The sequence below is a fragment of the Cucurbita pepo genome, chromosome LG14, assembly GCF_002806865.2.
Source record: "Cucurbita pepo subsp. pepo cultivar mu-cu-16 chromosome LG14, ASM280686v2, whole genome shotgun sequence".
Lineage (NCBI taxonomy): Eukaryota > Viridiplantae > Streptophyta > Magnoliopsida > Cucurbitales > Cucurbitaceae > Cucurbita > Cucurbita pepo.
In genome coordinates, this window is record NC_036651.1 from 604339 (window position 1) to 631648 (window position 27310).

A 27310-nucleotide genomic window follows, 5' to 3' on the forward strand; every position below is an offset into this window, starting at 1 on the left:
CATGTACGAGTATGTTACCATATCCAATATTTCACTTCACAAAAGATTCCTCGAGAAGTTCCTTGAACCCATTGAAAACTCCTTTGAATCTTCTAATCAAAACCCCAAAGCCCCAACGGGCGGTGTTGCCAAATACACCCCTTTGGAGCTACAAGTTGTGGACCTTAAGAAGAGGTACCCTGATGTTCTTCTCATGGTGGAGGTTGGTTACAGGTACAGATTTTTTGGCCAAGATGCTGAAATAGCAGCTCGTGTTTTGGGTATTTATGCCCATTTGGATCGTAATTTTATGACTGCGAGTATACCCACGTTTAGATTGAATGTGCATGTGAGGAGGCTGGTTAGTGCAGGGTATAAGGTGGGTGTTGTCAAGCAAACTGAAACCGCTGCGATGAAGGCTCATGGGTCGAATAAGTTAGGCCCCTTTTGCAGGGGACTATCGGCTTTGTATACTAAAGCAACATTGGAGGCAGTCCAGAATTTAGGGGGAGCTGAGGAGGGATGTGGGGGAGAGAGTAATTACTTGTTCTGTGTAGTTGAAAAGAGCATGTTGATGGATAATTTGGACCGTAGAATCGAATATGGGGTTGATGTGAAAATTGGGATGGTTGCCATGGAGATATCAACTGGGGATGTTATTTATAGGGAATATGATGATAACTTCATGAGAAGTGGGCTTGAGGCAATGCTCTTGAGCTTGTCTCCTGCAGAGCTTCTTCTTGGGGATCCCATATCAAAGGCAACAGAGAAGGTATAAATTATAACTGTAGTTACACACATAATGTGTCAAGGACGAGATGAGAAAGAACTGTTTATAATCTTTCTTCCTTTTTGTCTATTTTATTTAACTTTTGGGCAACCGTACGNGAGAAAGAACTGTTTATAATCTTTCTTCCTTTTTGTCTATTTTGTTTAACTTTTGGGCAATCGTACGTTTTTGTTCTGCTTTGCTAGGTGTTCGATCGAGTAGGAAGCCTTTCGTTTACTGTAGCATTGAATGCTGTTGCTTGCTGTACCGATTGTGTAGTTTGTATGCCTCATGATTGTGTGGTAGGGTAATTGAAGTTTCTGTTAGGTTGAGTGTCAATTTTTACAATANATTGAATGCTGTTGCTTGCTGTACCGATTGTGTAGTTTGTATGCCTCATGATTGTGTGGTAGGGTAATTGAAGTTTCTGTTAGGATGAGTGCCAATTTTTACAATGAAAAAGATGCTGTAAATATATGATGTCTACAACTTGAATTTTAGTTTGAACCGATAATTTCCTCGAGCTTGATCCTTTGGAGTAACTTGGNGCTAGGTGTTCGATCGAGTAGGAAGCCTTTCGTTTACTGTAGCATTGAATGCTGTTGCTTGCTGTACCGATTGTGTAGTTTGTATGCCTCATGATTGTGTGGTAGGGTAATTGAAGTTTCTGTTAGGATGAGTGCCAATTTTTACAATGAAAAAGATGCTGTAAATATATGATGTCTACAACTTGAATTTTAGTTTGAACCGATAATTTTCTCGAGCTTGATCCTTTGGAGTAACTTGTACATTCTTCTATCAACTAGGACGCTTAGTCATCCATACTGCAGCATCATGTAGTAGCTAGGACCTTACTTTTTCGGTTTTTCCTATTGCTATTAAAAAATAATTACAAAATTACTTTAATGGACTCAGTATGAAGAATGCTTTCTTATGTTGNACATTCTTCTATCAACTAGGACGCTTAGTCATCCATACTGCAGCATCATGTAGTAGCTAGGACCTTACTTTTTCGGTTTTTCCTATTGCTATTAAAAAATAATTACAAAATTACTTTAATGGACTCAGTATGAAGGATGCTTTCTTATGTTTATTTCTTGACTTATAGTTAGGTACTTCCCTCATTTTCTTGGTTGTTAGTTTCTGTTCCTTAATATACAGCAACTTTCAATTATTTCTGACAGCGATCGTTTGTGACCAGTTATTACTAGGTTATGCTGGACCTGCTTCAAATGTCCGTGTGGAGCATGTTTCACGAGATTGCTTTAAAGATGGCAGTGCACTTGCTGAAGTGATGTCTTTGTATGAAAACATTGACAAAGACAACTTAGCAGCTGATCATCACGACCCTGATACAATGTTGGCTGGACGAAAAAGTGATCGCATAGCAATTAAGGTACGCTGTTAGGGATTTTCCTAGCATCCCAACTTGCTTTATCTTCATGAAAAAAATGAATTTTCTAGATTATGTGTTGTAATAACTGAATTGCTATTCACCTCATTTCTTATGAGATATTTTATGTTGAATTTGAAGGAAATAATGAACATGCCAAATTTAGCTCTTCAAGCATTGGCCTTGACCATTCGTTACTTAAAGCAATTTGGTTTAGAAAGAATTGTGTCCTTGGGATCTTCTTTTAGGCCATTCTCATGCAAAATGGAGATGACCCTCTCAGGCAATACACTCACACAACTTGAGGTAATTTCCTATATAAATATACTGCACTTACCTTTACATCGAAATTTATCAAAGCCAGTATTGTTAAATATACTTACTTTTGGGCATATGATTTGAACTTAGTTTTCAGTGCTAATACTTTTGATCTTTCAGATTTGAATTTAGTTTGTATTATTGATGGCTATTCTCATTTACCTGCTCAGGCGTCGTTTGTTTTACTCACGGTAGAAATATGCCTATTTCTTAGGTTTTGAAGAATAATGATGACGGTTCTGAAACTGGCTCTCTATTACAGTGCATGAATCACACTCTTACAATATTCGGTTCGAGGCTTCTTCGCCAATGGGCATGTATCATATTATGTTGTCTTTCATGCTTTTAGTTTTTCATATTTTCGCTTCTAAAATTTATAATTTATATTACAGATAACACATCCTTTATGTGAAAGAGACATGATAATTGCTCGTCAAGAGGCCGTTTCTGAGATTGCTGCAGCTATGGTATCTTCAAAAGTATCTCAAAATATCAGAGAGTCAGATGAAGAAGATTCTGATGTAATGGTCATTGAACCAGAATTGAATTATATACTTTCTTCAGTGTTAACAACCTTGGGAAGGGCACCAGATATTCAGCGTGGAATAACACGAATCTTTCACCGAACTGCAGCCCCGTCAGAGGTACTGAGAGTTACTTTTATCTTTCATATGCCCGAAATAAGAGCAAATTTACATATAAATGTAATGACATTGTGACACAGCTGATAAGCCTTTTTGTCCATTCTGCTCAGCTGTTATATGGTAGCTTCAATCTAATGGCACTTCTATAGACGGCTTAGAGTATATCTATTGCCATCTTTTTTCCCCTCTTCCAGTGCAGGGATAGGAGGATTTGTGGGATAGGTGGGTTCTTAAGAAATCGAAACTTTTCTTATATTTTGCTTGCCTCAAAAGGATGATGGTTCCGATATTTCGGTCTCTGGCCTGAGTTTTCGATTTGCCGTAACTACTGGTCTGAAGAGTTTTAGTGGATTATTTACACTTATTATACAATACCTATTGATTTGCTTCTTCTATATTGCACATGGACAGTTTCCTAATAATGTATGATGCAGTTCATTGCAGTTATTCAAGCTATTTTATATGCGGGGAAACAGCTTCAGCAGTTTCACATTGATGAAGAGGATGACAATTATTCCAGTGAAAGTATGATTGGCTCCAAGCTCCTAAGAAANGGATGACAATTATTCCAGTGAAAGTATGATTGGCTCCAAGCTCTTAAGAAGNGTTCATTGCAGTTATTCAAGCTATTTTATATGCGGGGAAACAGCTTCAGCAGTTTCACATTGATGAAGAGGATGACAATTATTCCAGTGAAAGTATGATTGGCTCCAAGCTCCTAAGAAAGCTGATTTTATCTGCTTCCTCCTCTGGTTTGATTAGCATTGCTGCAAAACTTTTGTCAACGATCAGCAAAGAAGCTGCAGATCAAGGGGACCTTCCTAACCTAATGATCATCAATAATGACCAATTTCCGAAGGTATGTACGTGTTCGACTCAAAATGTTTCACTGTCTACAANGACCTTCCTAACCTAATGATCATCAATAATGACCAATTTCCGACGGTATGTACGTGTTCGACTCAAAATGTTTCACTGTCTACAGTCATTGTCTTAATCCTTGCTGGNTTCTTTGCTGTTGTGCTCCAATGCATTCTGCTTTCTTTATCCTCTTTTATATTCTAGTATAGTCTTTTCTAGGTTGCTAGAGCTCGGAAGGAGGCTCAATCTGCAAGAGAGAAATTGGATTCTCTGATCACCGTATACCGTAAGCAGCTTGGAATGCGGAAGTTGGAGTTCATTAGTGTGTCTGGAACTACGCATTTGATTGAGGTTGTTCATTTTAAACTAACTTGTAATATAATATAAAGAATTGGGACTGGTAGGAATGCTTAAAATGATTTTTGTTGATTTCGTTCTTAATTTCTTTTGTACAGTTGGCCTTAGATGTAAAGGTACCCTCTAATTGGGTTAAGGTCAATAGTACCNTTGTACAGTTGGCCTTAGATGTAAAGGTACCCTCTAATTGGGTGAAGATCAATAGTACAAAGAAAACTATAAGATATCACCCACCGGAAGTACTGGCTGCCTTAGACGAGCTATCATTGGCAAATGAGGAGCTCATGGTAGCATCTCGGGATGCTTGGGATGGCTTTCTAAGTGGATTCAGCAGATATTATGCAGAGTTTCAATCTGCTGTTCAAGCACTGGCTTCCATTGACTGTCTCTATTCGTTAGCTATTCTCTCAAGACATAAGGTAAAATTTTAATGTAGAAAAGCTACTTCAATTTTCATAATATGATGTTAAGCTGTAATTCCTTTTAACTTANACTGGCTTCCATTGACTGTCTCTATTCGTTAGCTATTCTCTCAAGACATAAGGTAAAATTTTAACGTAGAAAAGCTACTTCAATTTTCATAATATGATGTTAAGCTGTAATTCCTTGTAACTTAAATTCATACAGAACTATGTTCGTCCAGAGTTTGTACATGATGATGAACCTGCTCAGATAGTTATATGTTCTGGACGCCATCCGGTACAACTTTTTGCTTAACAATGTTCTCTACTCATTCAACTAAATAAACTTCTTGTCTATCTTTCTGTGCAAGTAAAGGATGACTTTTTGGGTTCCATATTTTTGGGATGATGCATTGAATATGGTTGAAATACCATTATAGATGTTGGAATTTGCATTTTCTTGCATGAAGCTTAACATCTAGAGATCATAGACAACTTTTGTTTCGTGGTTTTTATACGTCTACAACATATGACAAAGCAGGTTTTGGAGAGTACATTACAAGGCAATTTTGTCCCGAATGACACGAATTTGGACGTGAATGGAGAGCATTGTCAAATTGTAACAGGACCAAACATGGGGGGAAAAAGTTGCTATATTCGACAAGTTGCTCTCATTGCTCTAATGGCTCAGGTAAATTAAACTGATCCACTTTTATCTGAAACCATATCAGACACAGACATGTATACCCATTTCTTTCAAGTTTGCACTGCAAATGTTTTTTCTGATCGATGTAGGTCGGTTCCTATGTACCAGCATTCTCCGCGAAGCTTCACGTCCTGGACGGTATATACACTCGAATGGGTGCTTCTGACAGTATTCAACAAGGTAGAAGCACCTTCTTAGAAGAAATGACTGAGACTTCACATATACTCCATCATTCCACATCACGTTCCTTGGTCATAATTGACGAGCTTGGGAGAGGAACAAGCACTCACGACGGCGTGGCCATTGCATATGCAGCTTTGCAAAATCTTCTCCACCACAAGAAATGTTTGGTCCTCTTCGTTACCCATTACCCTAAAGTTGCTGATATTACAAAGGAATTCCCAGTATCTGCAGGGGTATACCATGTCTCATATCTGACTTCACACAAAACGCCAAGCTTCTCAGTCCCAAAATCCTCTCAGGATGTGATTTACCTATATAAGCTCGTTCCTGGAATTGCGGAGAGCAGTTTTGGTTTCAAGGTTGCCCAACTTGCACAGGTAACTTTAATTATCCACCTATCCTGCTCCTAATTCGAAACGCCCTGTACTTGTTGTGACCGTAGTTCTTTTTGGCTTTGTTATGTTTTTTAGATACCTTTATCATGTATTGCACGAGCCACAGAAATGGGGGTATGGTTAGAAGAAATAGTAACCAGAAGAGCACAACGCAAAACCAGAGAAATACATTTACAAAAAGCATCAGGCAAGGGATTGGAATTGGAAAGCTCCGAGTGCTTCCTTGAAGATAGAATTGATGCTTATGAGGAATTCTTTCTGTTCTTGAAAGCTACAATATGTTCTCCTGATGATATGGGGAAACGTTTCCTTCAATTTTCCCAAGCTAGAAGCATGGCCATGGACTTGTTAGGAAGGTAAAAACAGTCATTTAACCTCCATTACTTCTCTGTTGTACCACTGTCTTGTCTTGCTTACTTCTTTTGTTTTAACGCTAAATGGCAGGTGAATGAAATCACTCAACTTGGAGTGATGAATAAATGAGTTTTTTGGGTGAGCAGTGGGAGGAAAATCTCTCTGGAAGAGCATTAGTTCAGTCTTATTTCATCTTATTAGTATTTTGTGTACAGAATTTTCCCTTCTTCGCAAAAGACAGCCTCCTCAGATGCAAATCTTTGTAGGACAGCACTACTATCTCCTACTGCTTTACAAAGGGCACAATATGAGTACATTATTTTGAAATCTAAACCAACTGAATAGAAACAGAGCATGCTCTAATACCACATTTACCAAGGCAGATACCCCTATGTCCTCTCCTACCACCCAAAAGCATCACATCTGAATCTGAACTAAAACGTCCATCCTGATGAGAACATGATTTAATAATAGTAATGATCTTCAAGATAACAGATACAGAAACAGTAAGCATGTGGAGCACTGAAATATAATTTACTAAGCAAAAAGAATATCGAGTACTGACTGGCAGTGGTCAAAAAAAGGGGCTTCGGGGATAAAAAGTTTTGTAACTAGTTTGAAGTTTGATACCCAAAACAAATTATGCATTTTCTTTGACTTTTTGACAGAGAAAACAAAAAGGGGGCGAGGGGGTGTCCTACCTTACAGTTTGCAGATAACCAAGCAGCCCGCTCTTTTTTCGAATCTCATCTTAGAATTCGTACCTCCGTTGTTGAGATTAACTGAAGCTTCGATATTCCCAAAAAATATATATGTTTGGTACATTGATACTGCACCCTTTTACTCTCCCGTTGCAGTAGACGTTCCAGGAACCTCTTGCGGTTTCAATCCTCTGCTTCACTCGCAAAAAGTTATCGTAGTCGTCCACTTTGCACGGTGGTACATTTGAATCGAGCTGCGTTTTAAACTTGCAAATGGGTCCAATGTACCAATCGAAAGATCCAGAGAAGTGGGTCGTAGAAAATTTTGAAGGGGGAGAGTTCTAGAGGATAATACATGGGGGTCTGACACGTTTATATGCCTCGCGGGGGGGGGTTTCTCAGAACACGTGGTTTGGAAGAATATTTTGTCGGAATCCTCCATTTTTATATCCCCTTGAGGGAATTTGACTCTGAAATCAGGAACTTGGCGAGCCGGAAGAGAGAAAAGAGAAAGGGTTATTGAGATTGGCAACTGGGTTTCACCGGAAAGTCCGAGTATCTGGCTGAATGATGAACCAGAATTCAGAAAACTGGCTACCACCCGGCTGGACTGTGAAGGTCAAAGTGAGGAAGAGTGGCAAGAAGGATAAGGTACTGTTTTCATTTTCTTTCTCCTGTGATTTTTACTTGCATTTCATAGATCTTTATCTGACTTTGTGACTTTTATGTTCCACATTGCTGTTACAACTAGCTTTTGATTTCAACTTGTATAGATTCTTACTGATCTGAGTAAATGGCTTACCTTCTTCTTGCTCCTTTGGTTATGATGCTTCCATATAATCCTTGGCCAAGGTTCTATCTGCATTTTGAATGAACTAGTTCATCCCATTTTAGGCCCTTTCTGTTTAGGCTTGCGTGAAGCAGCAAACTATGGTATCATTTTTCCTTCAGAAGAGGCAACTACAGCTTGTAATCTTAGTGCAACTTCCATTAATGACTCAACAACATAACATGCCTCTTCCTATTTTAATGTCTTCTAGTTATTTGCTTTTGGTATTCAAATATTTGTTTGATAACCATGAATTCTACTACTATTTGGATGTTCATATGAAAAGTAAGTCTGAATAAAGATCACAAATCTGATGGTAGCCAATTCTGTTCTGTTTTTTTCATTTCAAGATAAGTAAATTAGTTGGATCTTTGAGACTAATTCTAATGTTGCAGTATTATTTTGAACCCTCAAGTCAAATGAGATTTAATTCTAGGGCAGAGGTGTTTAGATACCTCAAAACTGCTGCAATCAGTCATCCTGAATCTGAAGAGAGCAGAACCGTGGAGCAACCAGAGAACAATGTCTGTCAAGAAATCTACCCTCAACTCTTTCTTCTTCTTCTTCTTTGTTTTTTTAATCCCTTATTGATTTTTCTTTAAAAACTTGTATTATTCAAGCAATCTAGGTGGAAGTTAAGAAGACTATAGCAAAAGGGTTACCTCCTGGATGGATCAGAGAAATCAGAGTAACGAGGACTGCTAACAGAATAAGAAGAGATTCAGTAATTGATCATCTATTTCCTTTACGTAGTTTTGATTTGTCGNGAAGAGATTCAGTAATTGATCATCTATTTCCTTTACGTAGTTTCGATTNTAGTTTTGATTTGTCGTGCCGTTTGGATTTTGGATATGCTCTCTAACTTTGCACTTTGTCTCATCCTTATATTTAGTACCCAAAAGTTGGTGACATGCTAAACAGCATGAATATTAACAAATGAAACTTGTATTTGCAGTTTTACATTAATCCTGTAAATGGAAATGCGCTTCGCTCGTTGAGGGATGTACATCGGTATCTAACAAGTGGAAAGGTGAGCCGATTAGCTTATAAATCAAGGAGCCAGAGCAACAGCAACAGCAACATTGAGTTTCAGCACGATGATATCTCTGTAAGTGTTCTAAATGGCTGAATTTTGGGTGAATTCGTCTCTTTTAAAATATGTACATAAATTTTGGCCTGTTATCATGGATTCCGAATCAATGAAACCCATGAATACTTTTCTAGCTACTTGGCAATCTGAAATCTCAGAGCTATGGCTGTTTGACACTACTGTAAGGTCTCTCAATCTTTCGAGGATTAGACCGACTTGAGATTTTTAAGGTTTCTGAAACAGTTTGGATATTTTCTTGCTTTTAAACCCAAAATGCAAGAAGATCTGTTTTGAACCTAAGTTTGATTATTCTTTCTTTTTCTCTTAGTCACCTGCTGTCTCCAAGAAAGAGATGCTAGCGATTGGCAAAGCAAAGAGACAGATTATATGGAGCGACAACTCACCGGAACCGAGTGAAATAGCAGATGATGAAGCTATTTTTCCAAAGGCTGCAAGTGTTGGAGAAAGAATGGCCTTTTTGAAACCTAATTTAACTCACGGTATTGTTCTGAACATGCAGCTTTAGTGTGACACAGTTTGATAGACACCCCATTTTGTCATTTCTCCATCAGTTATAATATGTGCGTTAAGTAAGTAGGTAGAGTGGGAGTTCATGCATTTTGAACAATGAAGCTAAAGATTCCAGTTGCTGTTATGGAATGCTGTAAAANTGACATAGTTTGATAGACACCCCATTTTGTCATTTCTCCATCACTTATAATATGTGCGTTAAGTAGGTAGAGTGGGAGTTCATGCATTTTGAACAATGAAGCTAAAGATTCCAGTTGCTGTTATGAAATGCTGTAAAAGTATATTGATTGCTTCGAAAAATTGTTTATGTAGAACACATGTACAGTGCTTAGAAGGGTTTTCATTTTTGAAGATTCTGTATCTAATGTGAATTTAGAAACTACTGCAGGGAGGATAGGCGCTAAGTTGCACTGCACAACTCCTGAAGAGGCAAAAGGACGTGAGCAATCAGAAGGAAAGAATAANTAGAAGGGTTTTCATTTTTGAAGATTCTGTATCTAATGTGAATTTAGAAACTACTGCAGGGAGGATAGGCGCTAAGTTGCACTGCTCAACTCCCGAAGAGGCAAAAGGACGTGAGCAATCAGAAGGAAAGAATACTTTTTCCGAATTTGTGTCAACTCCTGATAAATCCATCCAACACAAGTGCACTAGTGAGAATGGGGCAACGAAGATTGAGAGTAGAAAGAGACAAAGGAAAAGTAAAGACATAAACTTGCGATGCCGTGCTTCAAAGCGACTTGCAGGGCTCCAAGCTGAGCCAGTGCTTGAAGCTAAAACTGATCGCCGAGCGTGTTCGGTTGCATGTGAAGAGTCTGATAAGCAAGTAGCCAGTACAACTAAGTGGCCATCTCAATGTCCTGAAAAGCCTGATGTCAAGCATGAAACAAAGAGCATAATTGACTCTCCTAAAATTGACACAAATCTAGATTCAAGTAGAAAAGAACATTCTGCTGTTGACTTGTCCATTCTGCCTCAGAAGGTTAAGAAGATGAAATCTGAAGATGCATATGAGCAGCAGCAGCAGCCGAAATGCAATTCCTTTCTGCCTTCAGAGGACGTTCTGGAAAAGCATGTAGGGCAGGTGGAAAGCGATGATAAGGCTGATGTGAAAAAACAAGGCCCTCTTCTTAAACTGCCTATGGAGGACTTACTGACTGATCCTTGCATTGCATTTGCAGTTAAAACGCTTACTGGAGACGTTTTTGACGCATCCATAAGCTCAGAAGCATCACTGATGCCAAACAATATCGATCGGCCTTTCGTGGCCTTTACTCCAAATGAGAGGAGAAACTTGGAATCAGAAAACAAGCTTAATGAGAAGTTGCCATCTCCAGAACTTCCTGTTACTCGAGTTGGGAAAGTCGAAAATAACAACATTGTTGAAAAGCTAGACTCGACTCTGAAGTTGCCAGTTGGGGAAATATGGGCAGACCCTTGTATAGAATTTGCTATTAAAACTCTTACTGGTGAGATCCCACTTGTTAACAATCCAGATATTGAGGATTACTTTCACCAATTTGCCCCCTCAAAAACCGAAGGAACTAACGCAAATGCCTCGAATCATGTTGGTTCGTATTAGTTACAAGACTGTGTTAGCCAGAAGGGGCAGGTTATTCAAGCACTGGAGGCATCTCTTAAGACCAACTTCTGAAGCTGTGGAACTGGTTTGCACCAACAAGAAAGCAACACTTTCAAAGGCTAATACCAACTTTATAACTTGTATAGTTTCGGTTGGCTGCATAGAAAAGATAAACTTTCTTTTTTTCTTGTTTTGCTAGTTTTGGTCAGCCAACCCTCTTTTGCTTAAGTTTTGTACCTTGCCTCCTGGGCAACGTAATGTGCTTGTGTGATATCTCCACACACAACTTGATTTTGATTTGGTTGNGCCTCCTGGGCAACGTAATGTGCTTGTGTGATATCTCCACACAGAACTTGATTTTGATTTGGTTTTAAGTTACCGTCAGTAGTAGACCTTAATATGGTTAAGTTGTTGTTCGATCTCGTTAAGTATGCAGCGCTTTTTTAATGGATACTTCGAGCAGAGCTCAAGTCCGATGATGTTCATTTTTCAATCCATTCACAATAACAAATACTACCAGCTTCAAAATGTAACAACTTTATAAGACTTAATGATGACAAAATTCAGACCACTTGTATGAAATAATATGGTCATCAACCAAGAATGCCTATGAAAACACTCACAGTTTCAGTGGGAATTCTAAAGCTACCAACTAGCTCTTGAATCAAGATTATGTTTCATTTTGCAGTAAAGGTAGATAACAGGAAGCCAGATTGTGCTGACGCTCTCTGACAGGAGGATGTAAAACGAATTAGGGGCCTCTAACACCTGTCAATGAGAGATAAACATTCACCACAGTAAGTACCAAAAGTCAATAGGCTCTAATATTGAAGTGTTTCAGCTTGATTTTCTAAGTTCTACGCAGTTTAAGAATGTAGAATGTTTCAAATTCGACCTAAGCAGAATTGAGAGCAGCCCCACCTGCTCGAGCTCTCAATATTTCGGTTCTCTTACTTCTTTCCATTATATCCACCAACCATTCAACACTTTCCTTTATCCCCATCCTGTGATCAAAAGAATGAAGAGTTTCAATTTTCTAACAGCTTTTCTGTGGGAAAAGATAATTTAATGGATGAAAAACAGGCATAAAGTGGCTAACAAAAGACCAATTTTCAAGTACTTGAATGGATACAAACTGGCTATATACACGTACCCATCATAGCCAGAAACAGCTTCAAACATGCAGACTCTTTCATCCAGTTTTTTAAGATCAAGATAACGAGAAAGTTCTTCGGCTGATACAGCTTCAGGAAGATCCTGCATCCATGCATTCAATGATACGACAGCTCCAAATCAAATGTAAAGAAGAAAATGCAAAAATATGACAAGAAATTTGATCTTGAGAAGAAAGTACTAATATTCCAGTATATGAATGAATTGTTCATAGTTTCATTCTATATAGTTTTCCTTTTCTAGGAAAGAGGTGTGAAGAAAAGGAAGTGGTTCTGACCTGCTTGTTTGCGAAAACCAAAAGTGGAGCTCCTTGCAAATCCTCGTGTCGAAGAACTTTCTCTAGGAAAGAAATCCAAAACAATATCAATGCATCATATTCATCAAGTTTAGGTAGTTCCTGCAGCAGTAGAACCCTGCAGCTACCAACATAATTAACGTATGGCCATCCTATATCATCACCTACCCATTGCAGATTTGGAATCTTCGAATTTTGATGGACAAGCAGCATCAATTACATAGATCACAGCATGTGCCTCTTCATAATATTTTTCCCAAATAGACCGAAGGCCAGGCTGCGAATAATTTCAAACGATGAAAAAGATGAACTAAGATAAATAACATATACATACATGATTTTATATAACAAGACCTTTGCTCATTATACATACCTGACCTCCCAGATCCCAGAAGACAAGTTTTGCATTCAACACCTCGAGCCGCCCAATATTGAGTCCAACGGTTGGCACAATCCGATCGGGGGAGAGACCTTCTAAGTTCGAGAATAAGGACTTCAACTTCTCAAGCAAAGTCTGCAGCAAAAAGTTAGTAAGCCTAGAATGGTGGATGGAAAAATATGAGGAAATAACTAAGCTCAATGAGTCAAGAGGGAAGAGGATTACTGTTTTCCCCGCCTTGTCAATTCCTAGGATGAGAACATGAAACTCTGTCTTACTAAATATGTACTTCCAGAGGCCATAAAATAAAGAGAACATTGTATCTTTTCAGTTGCTCGGATATTAGTTTCTCTTAACTCTTGGGGCCAAACTTCATAACTTCAAACCTCCTTTGGCCAATTTATTCTGCAACTCCAGAAACAGGATAGAAATGAATAGCAAAGTAAATCAAATAAAACATAGCCCCACTTAGATTTTCAACCTATCAGTTTACCAGATTGTTTTCTCAAAATGTAAGTCTGGTTCCATGAGAATTCAAAATAAAGCTTAGAAATTCAAGCAATCTACGAAAGGTTTTGCAAAGTCGATGAAAGTTCAGATATGAAATAGTATTCAAGCCTANGGTGTCGGCCGTGAAGGCCTAATGCTCCAAGCCCTCTGTATACGGCTAGCTCATTTCGGCCTCTCGTCGCACCAGGTCTTCGACATGAACGCGCCGCCAATTTCAGCTCCTGACCTCCTGTATACGGATTTTCGACCGTCGATGCGATTTTCTCCGATGCCAGATCCAACGGCGATAGAGTTTTGCTTGACTGTCTAGCCGGAGAGCGGCTCCNCCATTGAAATGTGTTTGTAATGGAAAAGAGAAAATAGAATACTAGACTCCCTTGCACCATCAAATTCTGATGCATAACATTCCCACTGAAAACTCCATACTTGAATACAAAATCAGAAAGGGGTTCTTAATAGTGATCCGTAACATCGCATCTACGAGCCGGAGAAATATTTTCAAGGGCGATAATCAGCATATAGTTTACCGAAATTCGGATCCGCGAGCTGAAAGTAAACAATCGAGCAACATATTCCAAATGGTGAACCATATGTTCTACCAAGGATGGAAATGAGGAGCAAAAAGCATGTGCTAAGAATCAAAATCAACTTCATACGAGATGCTTTGTTACTCGAATAGTAAAGATCAAACATCGAGCGCCAAAAACAATTACGGGACGCGGGAGAATTCCATCATGAAAAAAATTGGAAATGGAAGAACGCGCAGTTGAATTTCGGCGATCGAAAGCTAAAGCATGGCAGTAAATGGATCAGATCAGGCAATAAGAGGAATTAACCCATTACAAATTCGGATCGATAAAACAGATAGGAAGTCGGATTCATACTCTTGGAATGAAAGGATTACTGAAAGAACTGCCGCTAGTGTACGGCCTTCCCCTTCCAGTGCAGCAAATACGAGCTCTCACCGCCTGAAAATAACCGGAGCTCTGTTTTTCCGTCCAAGAATTATAGAACTACCCTTCTAGAGGACGCTCTGTCTCGATTTCTCCCGATTGCCGCAATTGCAAAGCAACGTTCTCTTCTCCCAATACCGATATTGCCCCCGCCAATTTGGCCATAGGGTATGTCGTTTGATTCCTTATTTCTAAATAAATAAATATAATTCGAAACTTATAACTTTTTACTTGAGCTAAAATTAATTACAATTTTAAACGATCAACAATATGTCACATTTTTTATAACATAAAGTAAAGAATATGATTATTTTAGTATTACTTACATAATATACCTTATGCTGCATATTAAATATATTATTAATACTAATCACACGTGGCATGATACCACAGGATAATTCAAAACGACTGCACCAGAAGCACATCACATAGAGCTAAAACCCCTTAATTTCGTTAGTTTAAAGACGATGAGTTGCAACCGAGAGAGTCACCATCAAGCGACCTCACGCGACCTCACGCGCCGCCCGGAAGGCCCGGGTGTTCCTCTACGGTGTCGGCCGTGAAGGCCTAATGCTCCAAGCCCTCTGTATACGGCTAGCTCATTTCGGCCTCTCGTCGCACCAGGTCTTCGACATGAACGCGCCGCCAATTTCAGCTCCTGACCTCCTGTATACGGATTTTCGACCGTCGATGCGATTTTCTCCGATGCCAGATCCAACGGCGATAGAGTTTTGCTTGACTGTCTAGCCGGAGAGCGGCTCCTGTGTTAATCACGCCGATGTGATTTTCTACGTTCCGGCGCAGAGCATGGCGGACGATGAGGAATCGACGACGGCGGCGGTGAAATGGCGGCCTCTGCTTCCGATGGGATGTTCGTATGAAGGAGCTCTGTTTGTTTTGTTTGAAATGGTGGTATATCAACAGGGTGAGGCGTTGGGAGAAAGCCCCGAGACCGTCCGATCACGCAACACCAGTCTGGAATGAATGGATGGATCAGATTCAATTTTAATTTTATATAAAGATCTATTTAGTTATAAAGTGTTTTAAAGCTAAGTGAATGAAAANGCGCAGTTGAATTTCGGCGATCGAAAGCTAAAGCATGGCAGTAAATGGATCAGATCAGGCAATAAGAGGAATTAACCCATTACAAATTCGGATCGATAAAACAGATAGGAAGTCGGATTCATACTCTTGGAATGAAAGGATTACTGAAAGAACTGCCGCTAGTGTACGGCCTTCCCCTTCCAGTGCAGCAAATACGAGCTCTCACCGCCTGAAAATAACCGGAGCTCTGTTTTTCCGTCCAAGAATTATAGAACTACCCTTCTAGAGGACGCTCTGTCTCGATTTCTCCCGATTGCCGCAATTGCAAAGCAACGTTCTCTTCTCCCAATACCGATATTGCCCCCGCCAATTTGGCCATAGGGTATGTCGTTTGATTCCTTATTTCTAAATAAATAAATATAATTCGAAACTTATAACTTTTTACTTGAGCTAAAATTAATTACAATTTTAAACGATCAACAATATGTCACATTTTTTATAACATAAAGTAAAGAATATGATTATTTTAGTATTACTTACATAATATACCTTATGCTGCATATTAAATATATTATTAATACTAATCACACGTGGCATGATACCACAGGATAATTCAAAACGACTGCACCAGAAGCACATCACATAGAGCTAAAACCCCTTAATTTCGTTAGTTTAAAGACGATGAGTTGCAACCGAGAGAGTCACCATCAAGCGACCTCACGCGACCTCACGCGCCGCCCGGAAGGCCCGGGTGTTCCTCTACGGTGTCGGCCGTGAAGGCCTAATGCTCCAAGCCCTCTGTATACGGCTAGCTCATTTCGGCCTCTCGTCGCACCAGGTCTTCGACATGAACGCGCCGCCAATTTCAGCTCCTGACCTCCTGTATACGGATTTTCGACCGTCGATGCGATTTTCTCCGATGCCAGATCCAACGGCGATAGAGTTTTGCTTGACTGTCTAGCCGGAGAGCGGCTCCTGTGTTAATCACGCCGATGTGATTTTCTACGTTCCGGCGCAGAGCATGGCGGACGATGAGGAATCGACGACGGCGGCGGTGAAATGGCGGCCTCTGCTTCCGATGGGATGTTCGTATGAAGGAGCTCTGTTTGTTTTGTTTGAAATGGTGGTATATCAACAGGGTGAGGCGTTGGGAGAAAGCCCCGAGACCGTCCGATCACGCAACACCAGTCTGGAATGAATGGATGGATCAGATTCAATTTTAATTTTATATAAAGATCTATTTAGTTATAAAGTGTTTTAAAGCTAAGTGAATGAAAAGGCTAATTATTAGTATAATTTTGGAGATAATCCGATTGTGGATAACAAAATGACAACTCAAATCCATACACGTGGAGACTGATAATTGGGTGGATTTTACGAGTCCAAAAGTAAATAGTTTGACTATAATAGGATTAGCATCCTAAATTAATGTTTGTTTGAAATTCAATTGTCAACCACTCCTTAAAAGCTTGCTTTATCCATCATTGATTAATGCATAAGCTAAAATAGAATAATTCTTTACGTTTATATTTTAAACTTATCTATATTAAACAAAATTAATCTTCTAATAATCTTTACTATATATTTTATTTTTTAATTTAATTATTTAAATATATATTTATTTTAAAGTTAAATATTACTATTTAAATATATAATTAATATATATATAATTTGCTATATATATATATATATATAAATACAATACAAGTTACAATTTTGGAGGCAAATAAATGAGGGTGGAAACAAAAGAAAAAAAGTAAATAAATAAATAAGGAAATTTGTCAGAATCCGCCAACTGGAATAAAAGTCAGATCTTTTGGCTTCTCATTATTCATCTTCTAAAATATCTCTCTCTTATTTAATCCATCCAGATATTTTCACCGCTCTCCTCCAAGCCCCAATCTTCCCCACCTTCTCGACTACACTTTTCTTCCCTACTCGCTCTCTCCTTCCTCCACCTGTCCCTCAAATTATTACTCTCTTTTTCCCTGCCATATACTCCCCATCAATAAACACAAATTCATATAATTTCGGGTTAAATTACACCATATTCATTTTATTTCTAATATTTTAAAGATATACAATAAAGTTTGTAAATTATAAAATACATTTTAGATTTTTATTTAATCAAGGAACACGGAAAAATGGAGGATTCAATTATGATGGTATTATGTTTATTATTATTTTTTTAAAATACGTGTGAGAGAAGGAAGGCGAGTAGCGAAAACGCTTTATGTGTTAATCTGTACTCGCGTTTGAGAGAGGGGAAAAAGGGGAAGGCAGCGAAAAGGAGAGGGGAACCTCTTCTTCCAACTCCTGTTTGGTTCTTGATTTTGTATACTCCTACCCATGGAGTCGCACGTGCAATTCAGCGAAACGAAGCCGTTTTGGACCAATGAGAAGCACATGCACTTCTTGAATTCCATGGAAGCTTCTTTTGTGCGATCAATGTTCAAAAATCGGAACCATCGCCGCCTTCTACGGCTGGACCGCCACCTGTCGGACACCGCAGACTCAACCCTAGATTCGCCTCATAAGAACAGAAAAAAGCATTCCATCTCCGGTGAGTTTAATGCTAGCGTCTTTTTGTCAGTCATTTTGCAGGTCTTTACGCCTTGTTTGGATGCACGAATATAATGAACGCAAATATAGGATTAGGGTTGGAGTAGTTCTTGGTTAACGTTAAAGACGCATTATTTTCCTATATTTGGGGTTTTTTTTAATTTTATTTTATTTTATTTTATTTTATTTTGACTCAAATGGACCAACCAACCAAACAGCGCCTAAACAACACGACTAAAGCGGGAATAGTGAATATTCCCTGTGAAGATATTTATGTGTGATTTATATATCACAATAAAAATCAATTTTCTTTTTTGTTATTTATTTATTTATTTATTTTCTTTTTAATGACTTACGGCTATGATCCAGTAGGTACCAGAATGGACGGTAGATCTAGCAGGAGATCAAGACGGATACCATCTCTACCGCACACTTCAATTCAAGATCAGGTCATTATAAATATGTCCAACTCTCTTGTCTTTATTTCCTTTTAATCTTATCTTTTTCAATCAAAATTACGCTCTTTTTGCGGCTGGTTTCAGCATTTGTTCTAATGCCACGTGGATACAAACTATTAACTTATTTAGGTTTAATTAAATTTAAATACAAATTTTTTGATATTTTAAACAATAATATAGATATTTATAGTTAAATTATTAAAATAAAATGGCATGCTTATGTGGTATGGCAGGTGGTCCCACAGATGGAAGAGAGAGCAGTTGAAGACGAAGATGAGAGAGACCATCCCATGTCACCTGTCAACTAATAAATATAATATTAATTATTATTATTATTTCAGCTGCATTTTTTTCCCATTTAGTTTCTTCATTTAATCCTCGTGTCTTTTCACTTAGTTTGTTAATCTTCAATTAATGATGGGAAATGAGTGAAAGCGTTAATTTAATTGGCTACCTTAGGTAGGTTAAATACAATAAACGAAGACGAGGGTAAAATTGTAAATAAATGGAATATTCAAAGATATATATATATTTTTTTTAATTTATGTTTTTTATTTTCCAAGATCATAAAAGACCATGTGGGGTTATATTAATAGGAAAAGGGAGTCCATCGCCAATTCTGATTGGGAATATAATATAAGATAATATAATATAAATGATAGTATAGTGAAAGGAAGATATTTTATTTGGCAATGTGGGGTTGATTTGATTATGATTGGTTTGTTTTTTCCTTTTTTTTAAAAATTTTTTCTATTGGGTACAATGGAAAGTCATAAGAGTGTATGTGGATTATGTGGGGATAATGAAAGGGATTCATGAATATAAAGTTTGTTGCCTAATCTTATCTTATATATATAGGGGCAATTGTGGAAAAAAAAAACCATAAAGACACTGGAAGTGAACCCAAATAAAGTGGACCTTGGGCCGAGCCGATTCAAGCCCAATGTTGGAGAAATTAAAAATAAACAAATAAGAAGAATGAAATAATCTACGTGGCCGCCTACGTGGAATGATTTGGATTTGGGGTAACCTTTTTAGAAGGACGGTGACAGCTTAAATGTAATTTATTTATTTTTTTAAAAAAGAGAGGCTTAGCCTTTCGAGGAAGTTTCTCAAATCGCCGCACATTCTATTTCTCGTCGCTTCCAAGATTAAAAATATCTTTTCGTTCTCTTCCACGAAGCTTCTAGAATTGCAATCCCTCCAATGCCATTGCCGGAAAATTCGCTCATAGAAGCTTCTTTAGGGCTTGGGAGCTGCCTGCGATTGTTCCGGGATCTGATTTGGGTGATTCTTGTGGCGTCTCCCATGGGAGAGCAGAGCGCCAAACCGTCGCCTAATGGAGGTGATTCACAGAGATCTATGCCCACTCCTTTCTTGACCAAAACGTATCAGCTTGTTGACGACGAGGCAATCGACCATGTCATTTCATGGAACCACGACGGATCTACCTTCATCGTTTGGAACACCATCACTTTTGCTACAGATTTGCTGCCCAAGTATTTCAAGCACAATAACTTCACTAGCTTTCTCCGCCAGCTTAATACTTATGTAATCATCAATCCTCTGCTGGATTTCAATTTCGTTGCTCTTTCCTTCCAAGCCATGGTGGATTTGTTTTTTGATTGCTGGATTTTTTTTTTCAGGGATTTAAAAAGGTTGTATCGGACCGTTGGGAGTTCGCGAATGAGTGTTTTCGCAAAGGTAAGAAACAGCTTCTTTGTGAGATTCAGCGGCGGAAGTTTCACAGTCCGGTGCCGTCCACGACTCTGCCTGCGCATCTACTAGCATTGACGGGCAATTCTTCTAGTGAAGAACAAGTGATTTCGTCTGATGAGACTCCGACGGGAGCTTTTGCGGAGCTGATCGATGAGAACGATCGGCTTAGAAAAGAGAAAGCAAAGCTTTCGGAACAATTGGTTGAGATGAAATCTCTGTGCAACAACATCTTCTCGATGATGTCGAGCTTTGTTGAATGTCAATTCAAGAGCAGTTTCAAAGTAAGAGACAGCGTTTTAACACCGGCAAAATCGCTCGATCTTTTTCCAGTGAAGCGGCCTTCCGGCGAAGACGAAGCGGGAAAGACGAATCAGATCGGCGCGGCCATCGGAGCGAAGCGGCCGAGGGAATACAGAGAGTGGGCGACGGAGATAGCGGAGGACGATACTACTTTGAGACTCCAACCACCGGATAGATCGGAAGTCAAATCAGAACGGGTAAATTGTCATAAAAAAGTTGATGATCAGAAAACGTGGCGTAATCAAGTCCACTGAGAGCCATCAAATGGATCTGTAATTAACGGCTAGGATAATAATGTATCGACTTTTCAGGTTCTTGTTCAAGTAAAATCAGAGATGCAGGGAATCATTCCATCCCCAAATCTGGAAAAAGATGGCACGTGTGCCGCCATTACAGGGGGCAAATTAAGAAAGTTTCAAAGCACATTAAGCGTTAATGAAACTTCATCACCATTTTCTCCTTCGCTTTAGATTAGATTAGCAGCAGATAAAATGTTAACACAAATGTGAACATTTTGAGCATATACTCCTAAATACTTCTTTACAGTGTTATTCCCAGCTCAAAGTAAGAACCTTTCGTGTTACCCTTTACACATCTTTGATCCCTTTAAGAAACTTCAATACCTGAAGCATGGAAGGTCTGTTAGCAGGATTTTCTGATAAGCAAACACAAGCAATCTGAAGGGTTTGAAGCATCATATGCTTGGAATCAGCATTCAGTACTGTGGCGTCAAGAACGTCTGCAGCCTGCCCCTTGTTGATCTTCTGAAACACCCAACCAACCAGGTTTCCGCCCTCAATCTCTTTAAAGTCGGGTCCTGTTGGTTCCTTCCCAGTTACCAATTCCAGTAGGATTACACCATAGCTATAAACGTCCCCCTTTGTAGTAGACCTCCCACTCTGCCCGTACTCCGGCGGGATGTAACCAAAAGTTCCAGCAATCTCAGTTGTGACATGAGTCTCACAAGCACTGATCAGTCTAGCCAACCCGAAGTCGGCGACTTTTGGTTCGAAGTCTTGGTTGAGGAGTATATTGCTTGCTTTAACATCCCTATGAATGATGTGGGGGATGAATCCATGATGAAGAAATGCCAATCCACGAGCTGCGCCTGAAGCGACTTTAAATCGAGTCTCCCAGTTAAGGATTTCGAGAGTACCGATTCGGTTTCTTAGCCAAAGATCCAAACTACCATTCACCATATATTCATAGACTAGGAGCTTCTCCTCCCCAAGAGAACAGTAGCCAAGTAGTGGTACAAGATTATTGTGCTTCACTTTGCCTATGGTTTCCATTTCAGCTATAAATTCTCTGTGCCCCTGTGTTTTTGCTTCGCTTAGTTTCTTCACGGCAACAATTTTTCCATCAGGTAATGTGGCCTTGTACACTGTCCCGAATCCTCCATCTCCAATGATGTTTGTTTTACAGAAGTTATTGGTTGCTTCGAGAATATCAGCCAAAGTTAATTTCAGAAGGGGTTGCTCGAACGTGGCTACATTGATGCTTAAAGGCTCTCTCGATCTGCTGCTGCTGCTTAAGAAATAGAGATTGGGGTCTATGAAACATTTTAATTTGCTTTCCTCCATTTCCTCTGGATCGTTCTCTCTCTGGGTTCTAATGATCCATCTCCGCATGGCGAATGTGATAGTTAGAACGATAAGAACACTAACAATGATGATCCCTGCAACGCTCCAAGCATTCAATGCTGCTGATCTCTCCAAGATTTTGATCCGGCAATTCAAACCCATGATTCTTCCACAAAGGCCTTTGTTACCCACAAGTGAACTTTTGGATAGATTCTGGCAAATGCCACTTCTCGGAATTGGCCCTTCCAGGCTGTTGTCTGCCATATTCAGGTAAACCATATTGACAAGGCTGCATATTTTCTCTGGAATTTCTCCTGAGAGCTTGTTATTTGAAACATCCAAGTATTCAAGTTGCATAAGATCCCCAAAATCTGAAGGGATTTGCCCTGTGAATTTATTTCCATGAAGATCCAAAGTTGTCAAGTATGAAAGGTTGCCCAATGTTCGTGGAAGGACACCCTCAAAATAGTTATTACTCAAATTCAAAGTTTCAACCTTCCATGTCATGGAACTTGGGAAAAGTTCAACAACCTGACCAGAAAGCCTGTTCTCCTGTACATAAAGCCCGACAAGATTCAACATGTTGGACAGAGAAGAAGGAAGATCACCATCCAACTCATTAGAACTTAAATCCAAATGAGTTAGAGCTTTCAGATCACCAAGAGTTCTTGGAATTGAACCAGATAATTTATTTCCAGTCAAGTTCAACTTTACCAAGCTACTCAAATGACTGAAGCTTTCGGGGATTGTACCCACCAGGTGATTATTCCATAGATACAGGCCTTGGAGCTTGAGAGCATTGCCAATCTCTGTGGGAATAGGACCAGTAAGCATATTGCTAGACAAATCCAAGGTTGTCAGGTTCGTTAACTGAGAGAGAGATCTAGGAATCTCTCCAGAAAGTAGATTATTATTCAGCAAAAGATCAACTACAACAATACAATTCCCCAGTTCATCAGGTATGGTACCAGACAATCTATTATGAGACAGATCGAAAACACCATGATGCTGAACAAAGCTCAAATCTGGAATAGTAACCTGTCGAAAATAAGCAGAGGGCTTGGAAGGTATGGCTCCAGATAACATGTTGTGTGACAGAACTAGACACTGTAATTCAGTAAGGTTAGCAAGTCTTTCAGGAATCGACCCTTTTAGACTATTGTTTCCAAGGTCCAACGTGGTAAGTGAAGTGCAATCTGCAAGCATGGTAGGAATAGTTCCTTCAAGCAGATTGGAATTCAAATTTAGAACTGAAAGAGCTGTGAGATTTCCAATCTCATCTGGTATACCGCCTGTCAACCTATTGCTGCTGAGAACAAGCCTCTCAAGTGAAGCTGCATAGCCAATTTCTGAAGGGAGATGACCCTCCAACAGGTTATTTGCGGCAGAAAACTCCATTAAATCCACTGAGTTCCATATATTTCTAGGTAAACAACCGGTAAAATTATTAGAGTCAAGGTTGATTACCATTAAGGAAAGGTTTGAGAAGTACTCTGGTATTGCCCCAACAATCTGATTGTCTACCAAAACCAGCTGCGTAAGGTTTCTACACAGCACAAATGTATCATCAATCGGACCCGAGAGGAAATTGCTGTCAAGATCAATCTCCATCAAGGATGCAGCATTACAAATTTCTTTAGGTATTGGACCTGTCAACAAGTTATTGCTCAAACTCAGGTGATTAAGCATCGAGCAATTTCCAATCTCAGGAGGGATTTCCCCCATGAGATGATTACTCGAGAGTAAAATAGAATCAACATGATCCCATTTGCCAAGCCAGGAAGGTAATGACCCAGAAAGCTGATTCTTCTCAGCAGAAAATGTCAACATGGGAAGCTCTGAAAGCTCTTGTGGCAACACCCCAGATAGAAAGTTGAATGAAAGCATCAATGTTTTCAAATTTCTGCACCTCCCGAGCTCAGCAGGAATAGAACCATTAAGCTGAGTGTAAACCAGATTCAATATAGTTAAGTTCTGTAACTCACCAATCGATTTCGGGATAGAACACCCAAGTGGGTTGTATGAAAGGTCCAGTTTGCTCAATGATTTCAACTTGGATAGTTCGTCAGGCAATGGACCAGTTAAAGAACAAGAAGGCGAAAAAAAGTTCTCCAGCAATACAAGGTTACCAACTTCAGGAGGCAACTCACCGGAAAAGTGGTTAATGCCGATATAAAGATCAGTCAAATGCTGTAGGTTTCCAATTTCAGGTGGGATTGAACCCGAAAACGAATTGTTTGAAATGTCCAGAGACGTTAAAGATTTAAGGTCAGTATAGATAGTCAATGGGAGTGAACCTGATAAAAGATTGTTACCGAGGTCCAATGATAAAATCCTCGTCAGGTTTCCGATGTGGGTCGGGACATTTCCGGCGAAGGCATTGCTGGAGAGGTCAAGGGTCCGTAGCAGCTTCAAATTTCCAAGCTCCGGCGGGATTTTACCTGTGAATAAATTAGTCCCCAACTTGAGATTCTCCAACCGAGTCAACTCGGTGAGCTCGATTGGGAAATCACCGGAAAACTGATTATCGCCGAGAGCGAGCACCTTCAAGCTCCGAAGATTGGATATCTGAGGTGGGATTGAGCCATAGAGAAAGTTGTTTGAAAGGTCAAGAACAGAGAGACTCGAAATGTTGAAAAGCGACTGAGAGAGTCGGCCTTTGAGCGAAAGAGATGAAAGAGAGAGCTCTGTAACTCGACCGAGCCGGCAAGAAACTCCAGTCCAAAAGCAGTGAGGAAGTGATGAGTTCCATGGCAGAATTTCGGAGGTCTCAAGCGAAGCTTTGAAAGAAATCAAGCTTTCTCTGTCGATAATAATCTCATTCTGGTGTATAATACCATTGGAGCTCAAAATGCAGAGCTCGAAGTAGCCGATGAAAATGAGAAGGAAGCGTGTCAACTCCATACCCATATGAAAGATTATGATATCTCAATATTTCAAACCACGACTGCAAAAAAAATGAAGATGGGCAACCTTAACTTCCATGGCTGTTGCAGAGAGAGATGAAAAGAAGGGGAAGAAGAAGAAGAAGAAGAAGAAGAAGAAGAAGAAGGTTACGACCCATAGCTATAACGCAGCATTGAAAGGACTATGGCAAAAGAAGGTTGGTCAGAGAGGAGGCGCAGCTCACATGACTTGAAGGATGGTATGGCAACGGCAATTCTGTTTTTCTTCTACTTTAGGCCCTCCAAATTCCCTGATATTACTTTTGGGTATTTATTTTGAAGTCCTCCAAGTCCTCAAGAAATTTGAAAAGGGGTCCCTCATAACACTAGACCAAGTCATAAATTCAAGGTTTTGTGGAAGACAAACAAAACAAAGCTGTGTATTGGGTGATTAAAAAAGCAGTCTTTTTGTCACTTCCATTCCCTTTTCTTTGTTCTTTATTCATATTTTGATAAAAGTAATGGTTTTTAGGGTTATGGAATAGGGAATAGAGAATAAAAATGAAAGCTTTTTAGGGTTTGTGGGTTTTGCAAATGCTCCCACCATTGTTGGCTGTGATTTCAACTCTCTAAATACCTTATTCCTATATGCATTTATTCCAATCTTTTTTGTTAAATTATTGTGGAAAGAATCAAAATTGGTCAAAAGGGTAGAGAGAGTGACTTGTGTTTGTGGGTTTTAGGGTTTGGATACTTTTTTTTTTTTATTTTTATTAGGTCACAAATACCCCAAAAGGAGGGCTCAATTGTGTGCATATCAGCATATATAATGCATGGGAGAGGTAGAAATTGAACAAAAACATTGTCCTTTTTTATAATACAATTTGGGTTCCACTCGAGCTATAAGAACTTCTAATAAAAGTACATGGTTCATACTCTATCTTGTAATCTTTTTAGACCTGCTTCCTATTTTTTACGGTTCTCATTTACAAACAAATAGTACGAGCATTAAAATTTCTACCGGTTCTTAGCTTTACACTTTTTGAGGGAGATGGTTCTATGGTTAGGCATTGGGCTCTATCTAGCCCTTGTCCTTATTTATTAGGCTATTTCATTTTTTTAAATGACTAACTACTTTAGTTGTACTCGAACCCCACCTACAAACTTGAGGTTTGCTGAAATTAAACTTTGAAATTCAAAATTCTAGACTCTTGGTTTGAAAATGTAATGTAGATTTTAACGGGAAGTAGTCATAGAACAAGTTGATAATAATGAAAGTATAGCAATATTAGATTCGAACACCAATCCTAATACGTAAACTGATTTGATGCAATCTCATTTTCAAAACAACCATAGTAGCTAATCACCGATGGTACGATATTGTCCACTTTGAGCACAAGCTATCATGGCTTTGCTTTGGGTTTCCCCAAAAGTTCTCATAACAATGGAAATGTATTCGTTTACTTATAGACCCATGATCATTCCTTAAATTAGCCCATGTGAGACTCCCTTCCTAGAGCTGATTGATGATGGAAGCTTATCAATCCCTTCAACAATGTACAACATAGAGCGCGCATGATCATTTCCTAAATTAGCAAACCGCTGATAGATGATAGAAGCCTATCAATAATAGAAATCTAACGCTTATAAATTCAATAGTTCTTTCGTGTAAACTCATACATCAGAAATTACTTTGGTATCCCAATAATTTAAAAGGGCTAGAAACCTCAAATATTTAGAGTTATGAAATTGGATTGAAAAGAAGATGTAAAATGGAATCATTTGGGCTTTTTCATGTCACCGACCAAACATTATTATGAACAGTTGTAGTGATTTTCCCGAGAAAATCCGAGAGAGAAAAGAAAATCACGTAAAAATCTTGGGTCATCGCTGAAACTTGATGATTTTCAGAGAACCCCCATGCATGTCATTAATACTGATGAACACAGCAAAAGAAAAAGGGTGAGAGAGAGCTTGTTGTCTCTCATAACACAATAGAGATTTTCCGGGAAAAAGAAACAGAGAAAGAGAAAAAAATGTATAAAGAAAAAGTTAATTGTTTTAAAGGGTGGGGAGTGGCAGGCCCAGCAGTGGCAATTAGAGAGCATTTCAGGAAACATGCAGACCACAAGTGCAGTCTGATAGGAAGAGATTTGTGGAACAGAGCAAAAAACAGAGCATTGATCATTGAAAGGGAAAGGGGGAAATTTAAGAGAGGGCAGGAAAAGGGTATTGAAGTATTGGGATACTGGGAGCGATATCATTGTGATTGTGAAAGGACGTTGCGTAAGTGAAGCAAAAGTTGAAGTTATGTGTTGTTCTCAGGTTTCTCATCTTTCCATGGCTGCCATTGCCA

The 27310-nt window shown here is 39.1% G+C and overlaps 6 protein-coding genes and 2 pseudogenes across 11 annotated transcripts; 6 read left to right on the plus strand and 2 right to left on the minus strand.

Annotated features, from left to right (window-relative positions):
• Position 1: 1 nt before the first annotated feature.
• LOC111810348 (DNA mismatch repair protein MSH3) lies at positions 2 to 6366 on the plus strand. Its single transcript, XM_023697060.1, is given in 12 exon segments — positions 2 to 751; positions 1950 to 2144; positions 2283 to 2447; positions 2674 to 2772; positions 2852 to 3096; positions 3698 to 3962; positions 4184 to 4315; positions 4480 to 4740; positions 4949 to 5020; positions 5264 to 5413; positions 5518 to 5988; positions 6082 to 6366. Coding segments are annotated over 12 exon segments (3090 nt in total).
• An 867-nt stretch (positions 6367 to 7233) lies between these two features.
• Positions 7234 to 11392, plus strand: LOC111810117 (methyl-CpG-binding domain-containing protein 13-like). 3 transcript variants are annotated; one of them, XM_023696694.1, is made up of 7 exons: positions 7234 to 7712; positions 8286 to 8414; positions 8519 to 8614; positions 8846 to 8998; positions 9309 to 9480; positions 9900 to 9975; positions 10112 to 11392. In XM_023696694.1, the coding sequence occupies exons 1-7, from the start codon at positions 7629 to 7631 to the stop codon at positions 11091 to 11093; spliced, it is 1692 nt and encodes a 563-aa protein (XP_023552462.1). In that variant the 5' UTR covers positions 7234 to 7628; the 3' UTR covers positions 11094 to 11392. The 3 variants fall into 3 exon arrangements, with proteins under 3 accessions (XP_023552462.1, XP_023552461.1, XP_023552463.1); XM_023696693.1 differs by lacking the exon at positions 9900 to 9975 and having other exon boundaries at positions 7235 to 7712; positions 10036 to 11392; XM_023696695.1 differs by lacking the exon at positions 9900 to 9975 and having other exon boundaries at positions 7624 to 7712; positions 8306 to 8414; positions 10036 to 11392.
• A 213-nt stretch (positions 11393 to 11605) lies between these two features.
• Positions 11606 to 16410, minus strand: LOC111810118 (ADP-ribosylation factor-related protein 1-like). Of its 3 annotated transcripts, none has more exons than XM_023696698.1 (8): positions 14335 to 14635; positions 13166 to 13345; positions 12935 to 13075; positions 12730 to 12838; positions 12544 to 12605; positions 12247 to 12350; positions 12015 to 12097; positions 11606 to 11861 (listed from the first exon to the last, which is right to left on the minus strand). In XM_023696698.1, the coding sequence occupies exons 2-8, from the start codon at positions 13256 to 13258 to the stop codon at positions 11845 to 11847; spliced, it is 609 nt and encodes a 202-aa protein (XP_023552466.1). In that variant the 5' UTR covers positions 13259 to 13345; positions 14335 to 14635; the 3' UTR covers positions 11606 to 11844. The 3 variants fall into 3 exon arrangements, with proteins under 3 accessions (XP_023552466.1, XP_023552465.1, XP_023552464.1); XM_023696697.1 differs by lacking the exon at positions 14335 to 14635 and adding an exon at positions 15593 to 16410 and having other exon boundaries at positions 11612 to 11861; positions 11989 to 12097; XM_023696696.1 differs by having other exon boundaries at positions 11612 to 11861; positions 11989 to 12097; positions 14335 to 15152.
• LOC111810349 lies at positions 14245 to 15429 on the plus strand (annotated as a pseudogene).
• LOC111810350 lies at positions 15503 to 16744 on the plus strand (annotated as a pseudogene).
• Positions 16745 to 17753: 1009 nt separating this feature from the next.
• On the plus strand, positions 17754 to 18904 carry LOC111810184. 2 transcript variants are annotated; one of them, XM_023696790.1, is made up of 3 exons: positions 17754 to 18010; positions 18379 to 18458; positions 18701 to 18904. In XM_023696790.1, exons 1-3 carry the CDS (start codon positions 17797 to 17799, stop codon positions 18773 to 18775), a joined length of 369 nt encoding a protein of 122 aa, XP_023552558.1. In that variant the 5' UTR covers positions 17754 to 17796; the 3' UTR covers positions 18776 to 18904. The 2 variants fall into 2 exon arrangements, with proteins under 2 accessions (XP_023552558.1, XP_023552559.1); XM_023696791.1 differs by having other exon boundaries at positions 18382 to 18458.
• Positions 18905 to 19040: 136 nt separating this feature from the next.
• Positions 19041 to 21035, plus strand: LOC111810183 (heat stress transcription factor B-2a-like). The gene is made up of 2 exons (XM_023696789.1): positions 19041 to 20018; positions 20114 to 21035. Exons 1-2 carry the CDS (start codon positions 19674 to 19676, stop codon positions 20738 to 20740), a joined length of 972 nt encoding a protein of 323 aa, XP_023552557.1. The 5' UTR covers positions 19041 to 19673; the 3' UTR covers positions 20741 to 21035.
• Positions 20939 to 25633, minus strand: LOC111810182 (leucine-rich repeat receptor protein kinase EMS1-like). Its single transcript, XM_023696788.1, has one exon. The coding sequence runs from the start codon at positions 24977 to 24979 to the stop codon at positions 21074 to 21076; it is 3906 nt and encodes a 1301-aa protein (XP_023552556.1). The 5' UTR covers positions 24980 to 25633; the 3' UTR covers positions 20939 to 21073.
• Between the last annotated feature and the right edge of the window lie 1677 nt (positions 25634 to 27310).

Bases quoted from the DNA above. Each gene is read 5' to 3' on its own strand.
- LOC111810118 (XM_023696697.1), bottom strand. From the start codon at position 13,258: ATGTTCTCTTTATTTTATGGCCTCTGGAAGTACATATTTAGTAAGACA. The intron at 13,076-13,165 runs GTAATCCTCTTC...TTTTTGCTGCAG, and splicing joins TTGACAAGGCGGGGAAAACA to ACTTTGCTTGAGAAGTTGAA. The intron at 12,839-12,934 runs GTATGTATAATG...AATTATTCGCAG, and splicing joins TCTGGGATCTGGGAGGTCAG to CCTGGCCTTCGGTCTATTTG.
- LOC111810184 (XM_023696790.1), top strand. From the start codon at position 17,797: ATGGAGTCGCACGTGCAATTCAGCGAAACGAAGCCGTTTTGGACCAAT. The intron at 18,011-18,378 runs GTGAGTTTAATG...GCTATGATCCAG, and splicing joins AAAAAAGCATTCCATCTCCG to TAGGTACCAGAATGGACGGT. The intron at 18,459-18,700 runs GTCATTATAAAT...GTGGTATGGCAG, and splicing joins ACACTTCAATTCAAGATCAG to GTGGTCCCACAGATGGAAGA.
- LOC111810183 (XM_023696789.1), top strand. From the start codon at position 19,674: ATGCCATTGCCGGAAAATTCGCTCATAGAAGCTTCTTTAGGGCTTGGG. The intron at 20,019-20,113 runs GTAATCATCAAT...TTTTTTTTTCAG, and splicing joins TCCGCCAGCTTAATACTTAT to GGATTTAAAAAGGTTGTATC.
- LOC111810182 (XM_023696788.1), bottom strand. From the start codon at position 24,979: ATGGGTATGGAGTTGACACGCTTCCTTCTCATTTTCATCGGCTACTTC.
- LOC111810117 (XM_023696694.1), top strand. From the start codon at position 7,629: ATGATGAACCAGAATTCAGAAAACTGGCTACCACCCGGCTGGACTGTG. The intron at 8,415-8,518 runs GTCTGTCAAGAA...CAAGCAATCTAG, and splicing joins TGGAGCAACCAGAGAACAAT to GTGGAAGTTAAGAAGACTAT. The intron at 8,999-9,308 runs GTAAGTGTTCTA...TTTTTCTCTTAG, and splicing joins TTCAGCACGATGATATCTCT to TCACCTGCTGTCTCCAAGAA.